The following is an 18,754-nucleotide window of genomic DNA, read 5'->3' as shown; positions in this document are numbered from 1 at the left end:
AATTTTGGAACTGGAACAAAGGATTTCATAGTCTGAAAGGTCTGAGTTCAAATCCCACCTCTACTGGTTTTCTCATCTGTAAAATGGACAACTATACAATGAGAGCACCAGCGTTTGTTAACATCAACTGAGTTGTCTGCAAAGGGTTTTTGATAACGTTACGTGTGGAATACGCGCTCATGGCGAGTAATCGCCATGACAAACATCCCACACTGTGACAGAGGAGCGCACCAGAGCTTGCCTGCACTATTCCACGTCTCCACTGCTTTTCAGCTGAGCCCAGCAGCTGGGACACAGGAGAGACATACAAGCCACTGCTCGCTGCTCAACAGGTAAATGATTCTGTGGATAAATAAATGACTAAATCGCTAGAGTTCTGGTTAATTCTTACAACTTGTTCTCGATCTCTTGGGGTGTGAGAACTGACTCCCTCCCTCCTCCCCCCATGAATTTAAAATACAGTCTTAGATGTAGCCCTGGCTGACCCAGGATCATTATGTAGACTAGTCCAGTACATCTTCTGTATAATGAGAAGTACTTGTCATTTTTCACTGGTAGAAATGTACAACAAAATACACATTTTTTTTAATCGAAATCTCCTAATGCAAGGGTACTGACAACCCTGGGGTCAACTGTGAGACCAGCAAAGTTTATAGTGAACTGCATTTCCGCAAAAAGACATCAGAAGGGTGGGAGGAAGCAGTCCATTAGAAAGATTTCTCCCGGGAATGTCTAAAGGTTGCCACAAAAGGCGTGCATTTGGTCAGAGGCAGTGAATAGCTACCGTTCTTGAAATGCTTCACAGGTTCAGACAGCAGATCTAAGAAGAACTGGATCTCTTCAGGTTGGGTCCCAGCGAGGAAGCGCAGGACAATGGCCATTCGGGTGCCCGAGGCCGACTTCCCCTGGGTTTTACTTCCTGTCTTGTTCTTCATCCGCCCGTATAAAATTCTGAAAAGTCAAAACAGCATTATCCACATACGTGCTAGACATAGCACGAGCTGCTTGTTTTACTACAAGGCTTAAGGATCTAATCCAAAGATTTCAACGGAAATACTATAAAGTTAAGAGAAAAGGAAAACAGGTACTATGAGAAAGGACGAGACAAGGCTAGCAGGAAGCAGGAAACAGAAAATAAAAAGGCTAGAAGGTCATTCACTCTATGCAGAGAAAAAAAGCAATAAAACAGGCAAGTCAAGAATAAGTTAAATCAAGGATAAATGAAAACAATAATATAGATATTAAAAAGAAGTGAAATAAGAGCCTGGAAGAAAAAGAAACATATAAACCAGCAATAAAAAAAAATGAGGGGGCCAGAGCTCTCTGTGCGGGCCAGGCAGCCAGAGCTCCCATGAGACCCCATCTCACATCTAACAACAAAATAAACACAACAAAAATCACATGGAGCTTATCTAGTTTTACAAGAAAATTTTAAAAGCTTTTCAGGAAAAATATAATTCATAGCACAGAGAAAAGAGGAAAAAGCATTTTTTTTTCTTTATGGGACGTGGTAAGAGCAATACATGGGTGAGTTAATGAGTGAAAATAAAAGCCAACACTAATCCTGCTTATAAACATAAAACATCATTCCCCATAGCACTCCCTCCCAATAAACCCATACATTAGACTAACCTATAAACAAAGCAGAGCATCTCTCCCACCCCTTCCTTCCTTGTACTGCCGACACCAGCCTTGAACCTGGCTTCCAGAACTGCATGCATGCAGAACCATAATAAGCTCAAAATACGCTTCTCTTTTAGTTTTTTAAAGGATTATTATTTATTTTATTTTGCTTCCAGGTATGTGCATTAAGTGTGTGCCTGGTGGGTCAGAGGACATCTAATGTTTGTGAGCACTGGTAATTGAACAGGGTCCTCGGCATGAGCATCAGTGTTCGTATCCCGAGCATCTCTCGGCCTTCATGCCACAGGCTCATAGCAGGGAATGCATCGCAGGGAATGCATCGCAGGGAATGCATCGCAGGGAATGCAGCAGAGAGCGGGCAGCACACGTATGGGAACACGACAGAGAAAAGGCTCCTGGTAACGTTAACCATTTTAATACAAGCTTAGTAACAGTAGTCAGCATCCACCCCCTTAGTAACAGTAGTCAGCATCCACCCCCTTAGTAACAGCAGTCAGCATCCACCCCCTTAGTAACAGTAGTCAGTCAGCATCCCCCCCCTTAGTAACAGTAGTCAGCATCCACCCCCTTAGTAACAGCAGTCAGCATCCCCCCCCTTAGTAACAGTAGTCAGCATCCCCTCCCTTAGTAACAGTAGTCAGCATCCACCCCCTTAGTAACAGTAGTCAGCATCCACCCCCCTTAGTAACAGTAGTCAGCATCCACCCCCCTTAGTAACAGTAGTCAGCATCCACCCCCCTTAGTAACAGCAGTCAGCATCCACCCCCTTAGTAACAGTAGTCAGCATCCACCCCCCTTAGTAACAGTAGTCAGCATCCCCCCCCTTAGTAACAGTAGTCAGTCAGCATCCCCCCCTTAGTAACAGTAGTCAGCATCCACCCCCCCTTAGTAACAGTTGTCAGTCAGCATCCACCCCCCTTAGTAACAGTTGTCAGTCAGCATCCACCCCCCCTTAGTAACAGTTGTTAGTCAGCATCCACCCCCCTTAGTAACAGTAGTCAGCATCCACCCCCTTAGTAACAGTAGTCAGCATCCCCTCCCTCAGTAACAGTAGTCAGCATCCACCCCCTTAGTAACAGTAGTCAGTCAGCATCCCCCCCCTTAGTAACAGTAGTCAGCATCCCCCCCTTAGTAACAGTAGTCAGCATCCACCCCCTTAGTAACAGTAGTCAGTCAGCATCCCCCCCTTAGTAACAGTAGTCAGTCAGCATCCACCCCCTTAGTAACAGTAGTCAGCATCCACCCCCTTAGTAACAGTAGTCAGCATCCACCCCCTTAGTAACAGTAGTCAGCATCCACCCCCTTAGTAACAGTAGTCAGCATCCACCCCCTTAGTAACAGTAGGCAGCATCCACCCCCCTTAGTAACAGTAGTCAGCATCCACCCCCCTTAGTAACAGTAGTCAGCATCCACCCCCTTAGTAACAGTAGTCAGTCAGCATCCCCCCCTTAGTAACAGTAGTCAGCATCCACCCCCCTTAGTAACAGTAGTCAGCATCCACCCCCCTTAGTAACAGTAGTCAGTCAGCATCCCCCCCCTTAGTAACAGTAGTCAGCATCCCCCCCCTTAGTAACAGTAGTCAGCATCCACCCCCTTAGTAACAGTAGTCAGTCAGCATCCCCCCACTTAGTAACAGTAGTCAGCATCCCCCCCCTTAGTAACAGTAGTCAGCATCCACCCCCCTTAGTAACAGTAGTCAGCATCCACCCCCCTTAGTAACAGTAGTCAGCATCCCCCCCTTAGTAACAGTAGTCAGCATCCACCCCCCTTAGTAACAGTAGTCAGCACCCCCCCTTAGTAACAGTAGTCAGCACCCCCCCCTTAGTAACAGTAGTCAGCATCCACCCCCTTAGTAACAGTAGTCAGTCAGCATCCACCCCCTTAGTAACAGTAGGCAGCATCCACCCCCCAAACCCTTAGACACTTACTAAAAGCTATGGTGTTTGTTTGAGACAGGGTCTCATTAGGTGGCTGTCTGCCCTGGAACCTGCTGTGTAGACCAGGTTGCCTTGTAATGCAGACACCAGCACCTTCTGCTTTCCTGGGTGCTGGGATGAAAGGCACGTAACCCAGCCAAGAGCTATGTTTTAGTACAATAAAACTAACTGGTGACACTCAAAACTTGAATATATGATTAAAAATTTTTAATATTAAGACATCTTTAAACTAGTAGAGGCCTAAAGAACTTCTGAATGAGTTTACCTATGGTCGTTACTATTTTTAGAAACTGAAACCAAATAATTTTTAAAATAATGTTTTATGAATTTACTTAAGTAAAACATCATGTTTATTACAGGTTAATATAAATAACTTTTCAATGAAAAAAATAATTACATCTCAGCATTCACGAGACTAAAGGCTGTTTTATTTCTGACTGGTTTAAGAGATGATGATGACCAGATGTTCACATGGCATCAGCATCTAATCCACTGGGGTGGGAGGAAAGCCCTCCATGTTACAGTAATTTTGGCTATTCCATTTTGATACCAAACAAATGGCAATCACTGGACATGGAACAGGGAACTCTATCAACATACTCTATAAACTGTTTCACTAAAATCCATTCCTCTTGAGCTGTGCACACTGATTCTGTAACATGCACCCGTTACTTGAGCTGTGCACACCCGACTCTGTAACATGCACCCGTTACTTGAAAAACAGTGAGAGAACAAGTCATGTAGAAATGTCAACGGCTGATACTTCTCCTGATCAGCCAAAAGAGGCCTCCTAACCAACGTTTAGAAATACAATCATCCGCCTCACCAGGCAGGCTTCCACATTCCTGGGAAGTTATATGTTCACAGAACAGACTCCAAGTTTTCCAAAATCCTCATTTTCATTTGATTGTTAAAATTTAGTAATCTGAAACAACCTCTGCTGTTTGTTCTCTTCGCTTTGTCAAACTCACTGCATTCATGCTTCAGAAAACCCGCGAAAACACCAGGTATAAAAAGAATGATACTTCATTATCTAGGTTTTCAAATAAAAGCGGTGCTGCCCGGAGGGAAAAAGGCAGCCAGTGCAGACTGTAGCCCCCTCGCACAGACGTCATCCCTGAGCTACGCAGCCTGCAGCAGGAGCTTCTCGTGACCACATCCTCCTTCGGCACACAAACAGTAAGGAGAGCCATGCCCAGAGCACTCGCAGGACAGGGGATCCTGTCTTCACTTTGTCCCCAATTATTCGCCCACAGAGAACGACCAGTGCAGTTTGGTGCCGCCGTCCAAAAGACCCAACTAAAGAAGAGAAAAACACAGGGCTGGAAATAAGGCTCTGCAGGCAGAGTGCTTGCCCAGCACAAAGAAAGGCCTGGTTCTGATCTCCAGTCTGCATAAAACTAAGCACAGTAAGGTCATCTTCAGTGACTCTCAGGATAGCCTGGGCTATCATGAGACCCCACTTAAAGAAAAGAATAAAATCACATGACTGTATTAGAACTATTTTTTGTTTTTTGTTTTTGTTTCTCAATATAGGCTTTCTCTGTGTAGTCCTGACCTTCCTGGAACTTGCTCTGTAGATCAGGCTAGCCTTGAGTTTAAGAAATTTGCCTGCTTCTGTCTCCCAAGTACTGAGATTAAGGGTGTGCGCCACCACCGCCTGGCTTATATTCACATTTTAAATAGTATAAATACCTCATGAGAACTGGACACAAGTCCGCCCGGTGGGCAGCTTTGACCACGGCGCTCTCTTCGGAAAGGCTGAAATGCACGATCTCCTCCTTAAAGCTGCGGTCGTCTAGCAGCCTCTGCAGGTTTTCCCTGCGAACAGATTCACATGCGTCAGCACTGGGGCCACAGCACTTTCCAGAGACGGGAGGAGCAACATTCGCAAGCACAACAGAAAGCAACACACTCGGTAGTTCATGTTGAGGTCCCCATTCTGTAGGGCAGTCCTCCCAAAACGATCCTCAGATCTCAGGAGGTGAATAAATGGGCTAGAGGAGCTAGAGCTGGTCCCTAACCCCGGACTTAGGAGCAACGACACCAAGAGTGGTAACCACAAAGATTTTACGTAATTACATCAACAGAGAAATGCTACCACTTCCCAACACATTTTTACATTAAGAATCTCTTTTCCACGTTGTTATCTATAGAGAATAATTCAACAAATATACTTCTGGTTTTCATTTCTTGCCTAGAAATGGTTACTTTGGAAGAGGGGAATTTCTCAGGCCTTTCAGGTATTATTTCAGAAGTGGCTCTAGGTAAAAGGAAATAATGTTTCTTTGGCCTACATAGCTCACCTGTAAGGTAGGATATGAGGATGTTTGTAGGTCATTATGCAATCCAAGGTTATTTTTTGCACAGTTTGATCTTGGTGTAGCAATAACTGGAAATGAGATTTTACAGAATAAGTTAACGAAGCAATGCATACACAAACCATGAGACAGAAATCTGTTTAACAAACCAAATAGCAAGGCTCTACAAAGGAAGAAAGAAAGAAAGAAAGAAAGAAAGAAAGGAAGGAAGGAAGGAAGGAAGGAAGGAAGGAAGGAAGGAAGGAAGGAAGGAAGGAAGGAAGGAAGAAACTAACTCTGACCTGAACCAACAGGGCTGGTCTCGGGACAAGGACATCCCATACTATAGAGCTAATGGTCAGTGTGATATCCGGAGAGGACTTGGCTGTGGTCCCACCGTTACCTGGAGCTTCTGAGCTCAGGCTTTCTAATAAGGTCTGTGTGAATTGTGTGCTGAGCCTGGACAAAGTCTGCTGGGCAGACGAAGCTCCACCAGAAGACCACCCACAAATGAGGAAACATCATTTCCGCAGAGGGATTAGAACGACAACCCAACACTCGCTCTGTCTGCTTCTAGCACTGCATTTTCTAGAGTTGGGGACAAACATTAGAATCACAGCATTTCCCTTATCCGCTCTCATTCCGTCGAAGAGATGCAGAAATCCAAGTCCCCACCCTTCTCTGGGATGTGCGATTCACTGTCCTTGCTGCTAATACGGCTGCCCGGTGTCAGTCACTCCTGAAGCTGGACTTAAAGCCAACTAGATGAGTGTAATCTGAAACTGTACATTAAGATGATTTTTTAAAGTGTGCCTATTAACAAAACCAGCACTTACGATGTGGAAATGGGCCCCATCCCCGGCTGTGGGACCCCAAGTTACTCTGGTAAAGAAAGGGAGAGGAAGTTTGCAAGGATTAAAGCACTGAGCATTTACTCAACATACCTGAAGATACAATTCGTATAATTTGGACTCTAGATATAAGGCCCGTGGGTTTGAAAACTTAGAGAAGACTTGCAGATGAGCAATTAACTGCCTAAAGAAAACAAAAGATCACTGTAATAGCAAAGATTAAACATCAGCTTGAAATAACATTGCCCACCATTTTATTCTGACAAGTATTCCAAACACACTACCCATGCGCCTGCTGTTAATTACCCAAGCAAATTTTAATGACTAGGAAATTATTTTCTGGAAACTTCGAATCTCAGGCAGGCCTCCCCTCACAACCCAGGATTTCCACACTAGAAAACCCTTCAGGATTTGCTAAAGCAGAACTGGAGAGAAGGCAGATAAAACACTGCTCTCAGAAGGCAAGTGCAGGTGAGTTGGGACTAATTCCTTTCGGCTCCGAACAGCAGGCAAGGAAGTGACAGGATTCCTTCTTCTCTCACTCACAAAACATGAACGCTAATGGCAGGCAACAGAGGTCCGAGTTTAGGTGAAAATGGCTCTTGCTTATTCAACTGATCAGGAAAAACAGCAGTGTCCTTTGACTGAAAGTTAACAGGAAGACAGGACTGTCCAGAGTAAAAGACACCATCTGCTACAGCAGACTGAGAAGGTACGCCTGCCTCATCTGCCCACCTGATCTCCTGATACATGGACTCCAGGAAGGAAGACAAAAGCTAAGCCATGCATATATGGAGATGGCACCCAGATCCTTCACTCACCCCTCCCCACACACCCCAACTCTCAAGGGCCCACAGCCTCACTGCTCAGGCTCTCCTGGAACCTGCTGTGTAGATCAAGCTGGCTTTGCACTCAGAAATCTGCTTGCCTCTGCCTCCCGAGTGCTGAGATTAAAGATGTGAGTGCGTGCCTCACTTCCGGCACAATTCATTCACATTTTTAATGATGGTGTTTGGTAGCAATATTCTAGGTTTGGGCACAGGTGGCAGATGGATTACCACACATACCTAATCCTCAGAATTTCTTTTCCTTCTCTCTCTCTCTCTCTCTCTCTCTCTCTCTCTCTCTCTCATGCTCCTGAACTATGTAATGAGGATAACTTTCAATCGCTGATACTCCTACTTCCACTCCCACGCTAAGATTACAGGCGTGCACTCCCACGCCTGGCACATGAGGTGCTGCGCTCGGCAAGCACTCTGCCCGCTGACTTCTGTGTCCAGCCCATCTTCGTTTTCAGGATTGTAGCCAAGTGTCTTTAGAACACTTCCAGGTGCAGCGAGGCAGGCAGCTATGAGCGAGAATGCCACCCGCAGCCCAGGGAAGTCCTGATTTCCTAAGAGCTGTAGAGCGCTATTGGCCAGAGCCGAGCAGGGATCCCACCACACAGGCATGGCTGATGAGCTGTGAGAGTCTGACTCGGGTAAGATAACTTCTACTTTAAAGACAGGAAGGACTTCAGTGAAGAACTGTGGCCACAGGCACATCTCCAAGAACGAACAGATTCCTTCAGCGAGCAGAAATGAGGCCAGGGCACTTGGACAGAGGTGAGGGCATGTGTGCAGGTCCACGGGTGAGAAAGGCCAAGGTGTGACTGGAAAAATGGCTTATTCATTTATTTAGCAAACACATACCTAGAACTAATCTTTTGCTAGGGATTATGCTAATGGAAAGAGAATAAGGAACTAGAGTTACAGGTAGCCGGGCTGTGACCCTTCCTGGGCCCATGTTTTACACACTATTTCCATTAGTTGATAGGTCCTTTCCCTGTCCACGGCTGACGAGCTTTCATCCTGCAGCAGCAAAGGTGTCCTTTCCTCTGCAGAAGGTCCTCCCTGAGTACCTGTGGTACTCAGTATCTGTGGTAGAAGGGAATGGTTCTGCACAGTGCTCCATAAACACTGTAGGGGAGAGGTTCTGCACAGTGCTCCGTAAACACTGTAGGGGAGAGGTTCTGTACAGTGCTCCATACTAAACACTGTAGGGGAGAGGTTCTGTACAGGGCTCTGTAAACACTGTAGGGGAGAGGTTCTGTACAGTGCTCCATACTAAACACTGTAGGGGAGAGGTTCTGCACAGTGCTCCGTAAACACTGTAGGGGAGAGGTTCTGTACAGGGCTCTGTAAACACTGTAGGGGAGAGGTTCTGTACAGTGCTCCATACTAAACACTGGAGGGAAGAGGTTCTGTACAGTGCTCCGTAAAACTGCTCCTACACTGCAGATGTCTGTGATTCATCTTCACAGCAGCCTGGCAGATCAGACCCTCAATCCAGACAATCTTTGGGTAAGCTCAAAAAGCTTCTGAACACAGAGTTTTTTCTAACAGTTTGGAACAATTTAAGTAAATGGGTAAGCGAGGGAACTAGAAAGCATCATAGCACAAGAAAACAGTAACTAAGGGGCTAAGTCACAGGGAAGGAAGTGCTGACCAGGGAGTCCGGTGCCTGGCATGCAAACACGATGCCTGAGAGGCCTCAGCACGCTAGGCTGCAAGTCTCATCTTTATAAGGAGCCACACAGAAAGTTCCTCAGTTCCCAGTTCCGTGGAAAGCAGGAAAGACCAGTCAGTAATTATTTCCTCACAGAGCAGCAGTCACTACGGTGCCAGGAGAGTCAGGGAGCGGCAGACAGATGCAGGACCACACACACAACTGCCTGGGACACACTGACACAAGGGCAGGCCTGGGCAGCACTGATGCCAGCAGAGCCCAGGGAAGGGCACTTGTGTAACTCTGGGCCTGTCTTCCTTTAACTCTGGTGTCACAGAGCACCACAGCCGGTTCTCAGTGCCTGGCACCAGCACATTTCAGAGCAAGAATCTCCAAAGACTGGCAGCGGCACCACGGCATGCCAGTAATTATGAGACATTCATCCTTCAGGAAGCTATTTCCCACGCACACAGAAGCCGCACCGCTCCCCACAGCTGCTCCCCCACAGCCACAGCTCTGGGATCAGCGGTGATGGGAACTCACTTTGCTGCTGCCCGTCTTGTCTTTTTCCTCTGGGGTGCATCATCTGTGAGCACTGCCTCTTCCTCCACTTCTTCCTCTTCTCCCACAGCGGGCTCCTCTTCCGCTTCCTCAGCCACTGCTCCTCTACCTTTTCTGCGTAGATCCTGGGTTGGAGCAACCTGCAGATCTGCTGGATAATACTCATTGCTGTAGAGGAAGCGTGCGGTAACAACGCAAGTGAGGAGTAGGCTTCTTTGGAAAGGCTTCCATAGTACATGGGACAGACAGACAGACAGACAGATAGACAACAGACACACACACACACACACACACACACACACACACGTTCAGCGCCTTCATCAAGGTGCCTCTATAGCAGAATTCTTAAATGATTTTATTCTGTGCGGTGGGTGCTTTGTCTGCACCTGGTACCGACAGAGGTCAGAAGAGGGCGCTGGATCCCCTGAGCTGACGTCATAGATGGCTCTGAAGCGCCTGTGTGCTAGGTGCTGCACCCTGGTTCTCAGCCAGTGCTCTGGACCACTGATCATCTCTCCGGCCCCCACACCAGTACTCTCTCCTTAGACTGACAGGTCAATCACTAACTGTAAAAGACTGTCTGCTTGCTACATGACTGTGTTGTCGAAAAGTGTACTCTAGCCCAAAGTGAAATCTGCCTCCTTGTTTCTGGAAGCAAACTGGTCAGAGTGGACTACAGAGTAAAAGATTAAAGTATTAGGGTTGTATTTTCCTACTTTGCCAGTGTCCTTTCAAAAGCATAGCATTACGATCTCAAATAGTCAAAGCAACAGCAAGTAAAAAGTCAAGTCAGAAACATCACCTAATTTCCTAACACATTGAAAAGCTGCTTTACCAAAACAGCACCGTGCTAGCGTACAGACTGGCCTTTCGGTGACGCCGAGAACTCTGGAGAAAGGACAGTCTTGCCGGTAAGCGGTGCCAGGGCGAAAGGACCCCATGTGTAAAGGAACGAACTAGACTCCTCTCTCTCATCAGGCCACAGAAAGTGCATTAAAGGTAAAAGGCCCTCAAACTATGAAACTCCCAGGGGCAGAGAGAAAGGCAAATGCTCCATTTCAGTCACGGGCAAAGGTGGTTTTTAAATGACAAGTACCCAAAAGCACAGAAAACAAAAACTGCCACCTATTCTTAAACGTTAGTGCTTGGTTCTATGAGAGTATCTAAGCCTTCCACATCTACCACAGGCCTCTCTCTGTCCCTACACCACAGTCTCTTTACAAGAAGGGCTGTACTCTTAGATGGACGGGGACGACCAGCCTACCAACACCACCCTTGCCACCTTGCACAACAGCGGACACATCCTCTAAGACACGGTGTGAGAGAAAAGCCAGACCCCTCTTTTTCTCATTCTACAAACAACCGCCCCACAAAAATGGTGGGAACCCTAATTTTTCATCATGGATCTGTTGCATGTAGATCACCTGCCTCTGTCTCCTCTCCGAGCGCTGTGACTGAAGACATGCGCCACCACACCCGGGCTCTCCGCCCTCCTGATCTTCTGTAACGAGAGTGTTCGTGTTGACTGTTCCATCGACAGAAGCACCGTCTCTGGCCCCGCATCCCCTCAATCTCCATCTTACAAGAACCCACAGGGTTCACTCTCTTCTTTCACTTTCTCTAGAGCCCATCTAATCAGACTCCTTCCGGCTTAAGTAGAGCAACTCACTACAGCCTCTGCATCTTTCTGGGCAAGGCCTCCCTTTAAGCCAAAGGCCAGGTCTTGGTCCACACAAGACTGACAGCTCTGAAATACCTATTGATCCAGCTGGCTACCCTTCTCTGAGACAGTGAAACTAAGAGGAAAAACACCAGGAAGCTGGCATCCATGTCCTCTCTGTTTTCCTACTACTTCCACGGACTCCCTTGCTGGTTCCTCACTTCCTCTCTCTAAACACTGGCCAGGATCAGCACCCACGCGTCCTCCCTTTCTGATCTCTCGAGGAGACTCCAGCTGTTGGACGACTGTAGCTGCCGCTCATCTACTGACAATTCTCAGCTTACCCTCTGCAGGTCAACCCTCCCCCTGGACGCCACCTAAACTTAAGGTCTACAGGCCATTTCTACTCGGGGATCTGCTTGGTATCCTGAACTGAACACAAATTCAAATGACCTCTTGGTTTTCCCCACACACCGGCAATGTCTGCGTCTCTAAGATGGTAACCTGCCTTTCCTAGCTGCTCAGGCTAAAACCTGGAGAAAGCTATTCAGTTTTCCCCACTCCTTTCTGTTCCTATAACCAAGGCTACCTCCAAATCACAAGATGATCTGGCTAGAATCTTTTCAAATTTTTTTTTTCAAGTTGGAATTCTTTTTTTAAAAAAATCAGTCTTTAATACGACAACCTTGGTCAGGCCACCAGCGAGCCTCGCTCACACCTGTAACCCCCTGCTCACCATCATCACCACCGCCATTCTACAGTCTGTTCTCATGCACATCTACAATCCCTTCATGCTTCTACGTAAACTCCCCTCTTCTCTGACCGCAGAGGCCGACTGCACCATCACATGGCCTCGGTGCCAAGTTCCCGCTCCATCTCCACTGCTTCCTCGTGGCTCACGCTACAGTGCTCGCTCAGGACTCCCTGTTGTTCCCGGACGACCCAGACATGCCATGGTTTATGTCCTGCTCAGCCTACCCTGTATGTTCCTCCCATGTGAAGCGGCACACCAGAGCACACACTAATGTTTAGTTCTGTTCTGTACAACACGTCCTTGTTAGAATCTCAGAGCCATCGAGACTCTCACACTCAGGCACTCCAAACAAAACAAGGCTTCAGAAAGCTCACACTGCTCTTCAAGAGCGCATTCCTCAGCGTCAAGAGGCTCAAAACAGTAGCCAGGGTTAGGTCACCGGGAAATATACTCTACCCCCAGGAAAGTAACAAAACAATGAACAGGGCAAGAAATAATAAGGCCTTTGTAAACTGAGTAAACTCCATTGCCCCTTCCCCTGCGGTAACCTGACCTATTTCTACAAGCTCCATTGTATGCTGTTCTTATAAACTACGTGCTGAACAGAACTCGTTTAGTGTTTCCCTAAGGAGGCAGGACTTTGCAAACACGACAAGGGCTTGAAACATGACAGATGCGTAAAGTTCTCAGTTGCTGGAGGAGGCTCACCCCCCCCCCCCCCACACACACACACACTGTGCCAGGGACATGGTCCTAGGTAAGGTACTTACGTGATAAACCTCAAGAACAGTGGGGAGAGTTCCCTGGACCTTGGTTCTACTCTCTCTGGAAATTTGGCCAGAGCTCGCCAGAGCAAGAATCGAAAGTTGGTATGGTCTAGTCGTTCCCGACAGCTGGTTTTCAATGCTAACTGTTGCTGGTAGAGTGCGCCAACGTCCCCTTCTTGGGCCTGCTCCCAACCTCCATCTCCAGCGGACTTCTCCTCGTCTCTCACATCCTTCTGCAATTCTTTCTCTGAAAGAGAAAACGTCAACTTAACACCTGTGGGTTATTAGACTTATCCTCAAGACTGGACACTTGTTTCCAGGACACAGGAAAGAGCAGCCCTCTCAGAACCAGAGAGAATACAGTTCTCATGCTCCCCCGCTTCATGCACAAACCACAGTAAAAATTAACCATTTAGGTAAGCACTGGTGTCCCCACCCCTCGAGACTCCTGCTCATACCAGCATGCGAGGCTGCCTTTTCAAGATGTTCATAGCAGACACTCCAGAACTGCTTGTTTTCCATTCCATGGGCATGAGAACTAAGAAAAGATCATAGAACACATGATACACAGTGTTTAGTGTCAGATAGCCCACTAGAAAAATGTAGAAGAATTAAATGTTAATTTGATTAGCCTTCAACATGAGGCTAAAATAGATTCCACGTTTCTGTTGTTTGTATACTGCCTACATTACATGAACTGTTTATTTTACTTTATCATTATACGTGACTATGCACAGGATGGGTATTAGTGAGTGTGGATGCGCATGGACCAGAGGAGTCAGTGATTCGGGCACTTTGGTTTTCTCCTTCTACTGTGGGACCCTAGGATTGAACTCACATCATGGGATTTGTGTGAGACCTTTTACCTGTTGAGCCTTCTTACCAACCCACAGAAATTATTTTTATACCCATAAATGACTACAGAATATTTTTTTTAAATGTAAGTAGATGTATATAAGACTATTTAGCTTTGTTGTTGAAAGTGCTTTGAGTTAGTCTTTCTATGCCGTCTAAGCTGGTCTAGAGCCCACTATGACACCCCAAACCCACAATCTGCTGACCCCACCACTGAGCACTAGGACACAGGCGTCAATTTCCGCATCTTAGGAAGACTAGTGTTAAGACACAGTAATGGAAATGGAGTGTTATATCCTCCTTTTTCGCCTTGTTGGTATGACAACCAGAAGCATAACCAGAACCAGAACCAGAATCAACTTGGGAAGGAAAATGTTTACTTGAGTTATACTTCCAGGTCACAATTCACTGACGGAAGTCAGGGCAGGAGCTCAAAGCACGACCCTAGAAGTAGGAACCACGGAGGAGTGCTGTTTGCTGCCTTACTCCCAGGCTTAACTTCAACTAGCCAATTTTTATACAGCTCAAGGCCAACTACCTAGGGACCATGCTGCCCACAGTGGGCTGGGTTCTCCCACAGTAAATATCAATCAAGAAAAGTCCTCAGACCAACCCAATGAAGAAAATCAGACAGTGACGCCCTCTTCAGGTGACTCTAGGCTACATCAAGGTGACAACGCTAGGAAAGACAGTAATGAGGCAGGGCCCACTAGGAGAAGAAACAACGGTTGCACTCAGAGTGAAGAACGTCTGTTTCACTATTTGAAATACATTTTCCAGCAGAGTATGGTGGTGCACACCTCTAATCCCATCACTTGGAAGGCAGAGGCAGGAGGATTTGTGTTAGTCTGAGGCCAAGCTGGTCCTCATAGCTAGTCCAGGACAGCCAAGGCTACATATTTAGAATCTGTCTCAAACAAGACTTTTGAGAACTTAATGATGAGAAATGAAAAGAATCATATCGGGTTATTTTTGGTTTTATTTGTTACAGCTCAAAGACCTTAATAATCTCTAATGTTCTCTACTCTGTCACTAGCTTCCCTTTCTTTTCCTTCTCTCTTCATCTTCCTCTCCATTCCCTTCTCTCTCATCCTAGTTCATGAGGCTTATAGCAATGTAGCCCAGGCTAGCTTAAAATCCGTGATTCTCTTTGCCCTAGCCTTCTGGACACTGGGATTAAAGGTGTGTACCTTCACACCTGGCTTCCCATGAACTTCTTAATACACATAAACTGTACACAAGAAACGAGAAATAGCTATGTTGCATATTATACACGGAAAACAGTCCCTAACAGCAAAATAGCCCAGCCACTATGAAGAGACTTTAAAAGCATTTACGAGTCAACATTTGTCATAATGGACCATTGATTACAAATATGTCACTTCTTATCTTTTGAAAGTACAGAAAAAAAAAAAAAACCCGGTTGAAGTCAAAAGCCATTTACTTTCACTACTCTTGTTTGATGGCTCTGAAAGGAAGTAAAAGCAGGCAAATTGGTTTAAAATTGGAAAGGGATTTGTTTATTCTGCTTCTGTCAAGGAAGAACTAATAGGATCCAGAAAGGATCCACATGACATATTTCCAGTCTGACAAAAAGCCAGAGTAAAGCGTGAAGGACAAACATTTCTAAAAGGACAGATTTCTACATCTCAGCCATAGCGGATGCTATTTTCTGTTACTATTAAAATTATCTGTTAGAGCTAAAGGGATCTGTGTGTGTGTGTGTGTGTGTGTGTGTGTGTGTGTATGTGTGCACGTACGCACAGGTGCATGTAAGACAGCAAGGGTTTTAAAAGTTCCTACTTTTATAGTATGGTTCAGTGATCTAATATGTAAAATTAAAGTATACAATTGCCATAATGTATCTTCTCATCATATGAATAGTCTCATGTAAAATAAAAAGAGAAGCCCCCAATCATTTACACGCACAGAAATACACACACACACCTAAACTACCGTCAACCAGGCCCCGAAGAGAGCGTCTTTTCTCCTCTGCGCCGGGTCACGTGCACGTAAGTCATCCCTAGATGGAACACATCCCCACTCCACGTCGGTTAAAGTGAATGGTTCCATCCACAGCCACGCTTACCTTATGAGCTCAATAACAGGGTCCCAGAGGGCACTGAAGTTGACATAGAGCATGGCGAACAGATAGCGGAGTGGTACCTGCAAGTCCGAGAGACGGGTTTAGTAAATATGTGACTGGTCACCACAGAAGGGCAGAGCAGAGCTCAGAGGCACACACCCCTTAGACAGAGTGAAGGTTGGGAAGAAGCCTGCGCCAAGAAGAAGCAAAGGCTCTTGAGACTGACCTAGAACTGAGTGTTTAATAATTTTTCTCATTTCCTAAAAATCTCACTCATATTCATTAGAACACGGAATCCAAGCTCATTTTTGACATTCACTGGCAAAGTCTAAGTCCAACTGGGAGTGAGATTCCATCCTAATAAACACTGACAGGACCTGAGGAGCATCTGTGGACACAGAAGAACAACGACTACAAAACCAACAACAACGACAAAAACGTGGGACTAGGGACTCAAGCCTATGTACAGCAGATGCTTGACTTCTTTTTTTTTTTTTTTTTTTTTTTTTTTTAAGGGTCTCTTTACATATCCCTGGCTGTCCTGGAATAGCCAGGCTGGTCTCAAACTCAGAGATCCAGGCAGTGTTTAAATGAATACAGTTTCCGTGTAGTTATTTCTGGATGTAAAGCTAGCCATGCGGGAACGCAGGCCGCCGCTCCTTCTACACCAATGTGCGGCATCAGGGAAGACGTGGTGAAGAACACTGCACCTGACATGGTGCCCCACCTCATCGGGAGCCAATGAGTCTGCCTTCCCATTTGTAAGGAGGGACTGATGCTGCCCATGCTTTGCTGTGAGAACCAAATGAGCTTACAGGTAGGACGGATTACAGATGGAAAGGCAAGTCATGAACTACCAAGTACAATGGAAGCCAAGTGCTTCTTTCTAGGCTGACTGGGCTCTTTGCACATGCTACTTCATTAACATGAACTTGCTCTTAGAGTTCTGAATGGAACTACATTAGCTGGTATTGAGTGAGGCAGCTGTGCACAGAAGCATGGGCAGTGAGCCCGAATACCTCGGCTGGCTGTGTTCTGGTCCCACCAGCTAGGTGCTATGTGATCCTGAGCAAAGGTGGAGCTCATTGCCTAAGCGTTCTTCTCTGCCGAGCACCACTCTGCCTGCCATTCTCTGTCCTTCTGCGTGTGCAGTGCCTAAATTCAACGTGTGACTTTCAAATGTTCTCTCTCAAGGAAGAGACTTCCAGAAAATAACAGGCGACTTGTCCTTTCTTGAATGCCAAGGGTAGAAATGGGGATAAACTACGATAAGTATTTCGTTCTTAGAGTTTTCTCTGTGTATTTTACAGGCAGTGCAAAGTGTGACGGCTCTGATTCTTCCCTGCTTGATGGCCATTCTCTGAATCCTCGAACCCAGCCACAGAGACTTGACAATCATGATGATTTACTTAAACTGTTGTGGGGATGTCAAGGGCCAGAGTCAGCTCTGCTTCACATTTCTGCAACCTAACCCCATACCCACCAATCACACTCTACCCTTTAGGGCGTCTTTTAAAGGACAGAACCAACATTTTAGAACTATTCTGTCAACAAAACAACTTCCTTTTCTTCTTTGTTTTTTTTTTTTTTTTGGAAGGCCCTTAAAGTCAGACAACTGCTGAAAATGAAGTACTACATTTTAAAATGCTCACACGCTATAACTAGGTAAGAACACAAGAGAAACCCCAAGGAAATCAGCTGTTGGAGTAGTAGCCACGGCAAAGCACACAAAATGATGGTGGCTGTGTCAGGCCTTCACACACACAAAAGGATACCACCTGACTTAATAGGCTGAGAGAGCAACTTAACGCGAAGCAAGGAAGAGAAGCAAGGTTCGCCTTACTTATAAGGAGAACATTTCCATTACTGAAAACTATGTAGTATGATAGCCAAAATAAGATTTAAAACATAATTTAAGAAACAACTTTAGAGAAAGACGGACAGACAGGCACCACTGTTACCTCCTGCAGCAGTCCGGCAGGGACTGCATCCTGAACCACATCGTGCCGCAGCTTTCTCAAGTGGAGCAGCTTCTCTCTGTAGTCGCTCACAGTTGCTGGCACCAGCTCTGCCTGGCGCAGGATGGCGAAGGCTGACTGCCGCTCCGAGAGCCCATCATCCTGCACAGCCAGACAGAACCCAAGGCAGGTCAGAACCCTGACCCCAAAAGGGATGTGAAGCATGGTTAGACATTTGGTTTTTTGAAGGAGTCCTGGCTGGTCTGGAATTCCCTATGCAGTCCAGGCTGACCTCAAATTTATAGAGATCCACCTACTACTCACTTACTACTTGCCTCCTGAGTACTAGGATTAAATGTGTGCACCATTATGCTCAGCTGAGCTTAAAGGTTTTAGAAAAGAAAAACAAAACAAAACAAACAAAAAACTCAACTTAGAATACGTTAGGGAAGGGCAGACTCCTGTAGCTCGTGGGTCAGTCAGCCTAGCTATCCAGTGGGAGACCTTGTCTCAGAAGACAACGGTCAGGGCTGGAGAGGTGGCTCAGCAGTTAAGAGCTGGCTGCTCTTCCGGAGGACCCTGCTCAATTCCCAGCACCTATAAGGCGACTCATAACCTATCTGTATCTCCAGTCCAGGAAATCTGATGCCCTCCTTCTGGGCTGCTTGGGCAACAGGCATGCACACAGTACACAGTTATACATGCAGGCAAAACAGCCATATGGATAAATATAATATATAGTAATTTAAAATTAAAAAAATAACGATTAGCTCTAAACACACATACATACAAACGACAGTAAGTGGACTTAGCAGTTATACTTATAAATTTATTCATACTTAAATATATTTAACAATAAAGACTACGAAGTGGTGGGAGGCATGGGAGAGGTTA

The 18,754-nt window shown here is 46.1% G+C and overlaps 1 protein-coding gene across 1 annotated transcript in view; it reads right to left on the bottom strand.

Annotated features, from left to right (window-relative positions):
- Utp20 (UTP20 small subunit processome component) overlaps positions 1-18,754 on the bottom strand; it is a 76,250-nt gene that overhangs the window by 37,626 nt on the left and 19,870 nt on the right. Inside the window, exons 18-26 of the mRNA XM_087901995.1 lie at positions 17,864-18,022; positions 15,906-15,982; positions 13,420-13,499; positions 12,965-13,208; positions 9,763-9,948; positions 6,826-6,916; positions 5,888-5,973; positions 5,277-5,402; positions 785-951 (exon numbers count right to left, since the gene is read on the bottom strand). Of these exons, the coding sequence (XP_087758121.1) occupies positions 785-951; positions 5,277-5,402; positions 5,888-5,973; positions 6,826-6,916; positions 9,763-9,948; positions 12,965-13,208; positions 13,420-13,499; positions 15,906-15,982; positions 17,864-18,022 (1,216 nt within the window). The remainder of the gene's footprint in view (positions 1-784; positions 952-5,276; positions 5,403-5,887; positions 5,974-6,825; positions 6,917-9,762; positions 9,949-12,964; positions 13,209-13,419; positions 13,500-15,905; positions 15,983-17,863; positions 18,023-18,754) is intronic.

This window comes from Myodes glareolus, chromosome 26 (genome assembly GCF_982192425.1).
Source record: "Myodes glareolus chromosome 26, mMyoGla1.1, whole genome shotgun sequence".
Classification (NCBI taxonomy): domain Eukaryota; kingdom Metazoa; phylum Chordata; class Mammalia; order Rodentia; family Cricetidae; genus Myodes; species Myodes glareolus.
Note: the sequence above shows the minus strand (reverse complement) of the source record. Positions and strands in the feature narration are given on the sequence as shown.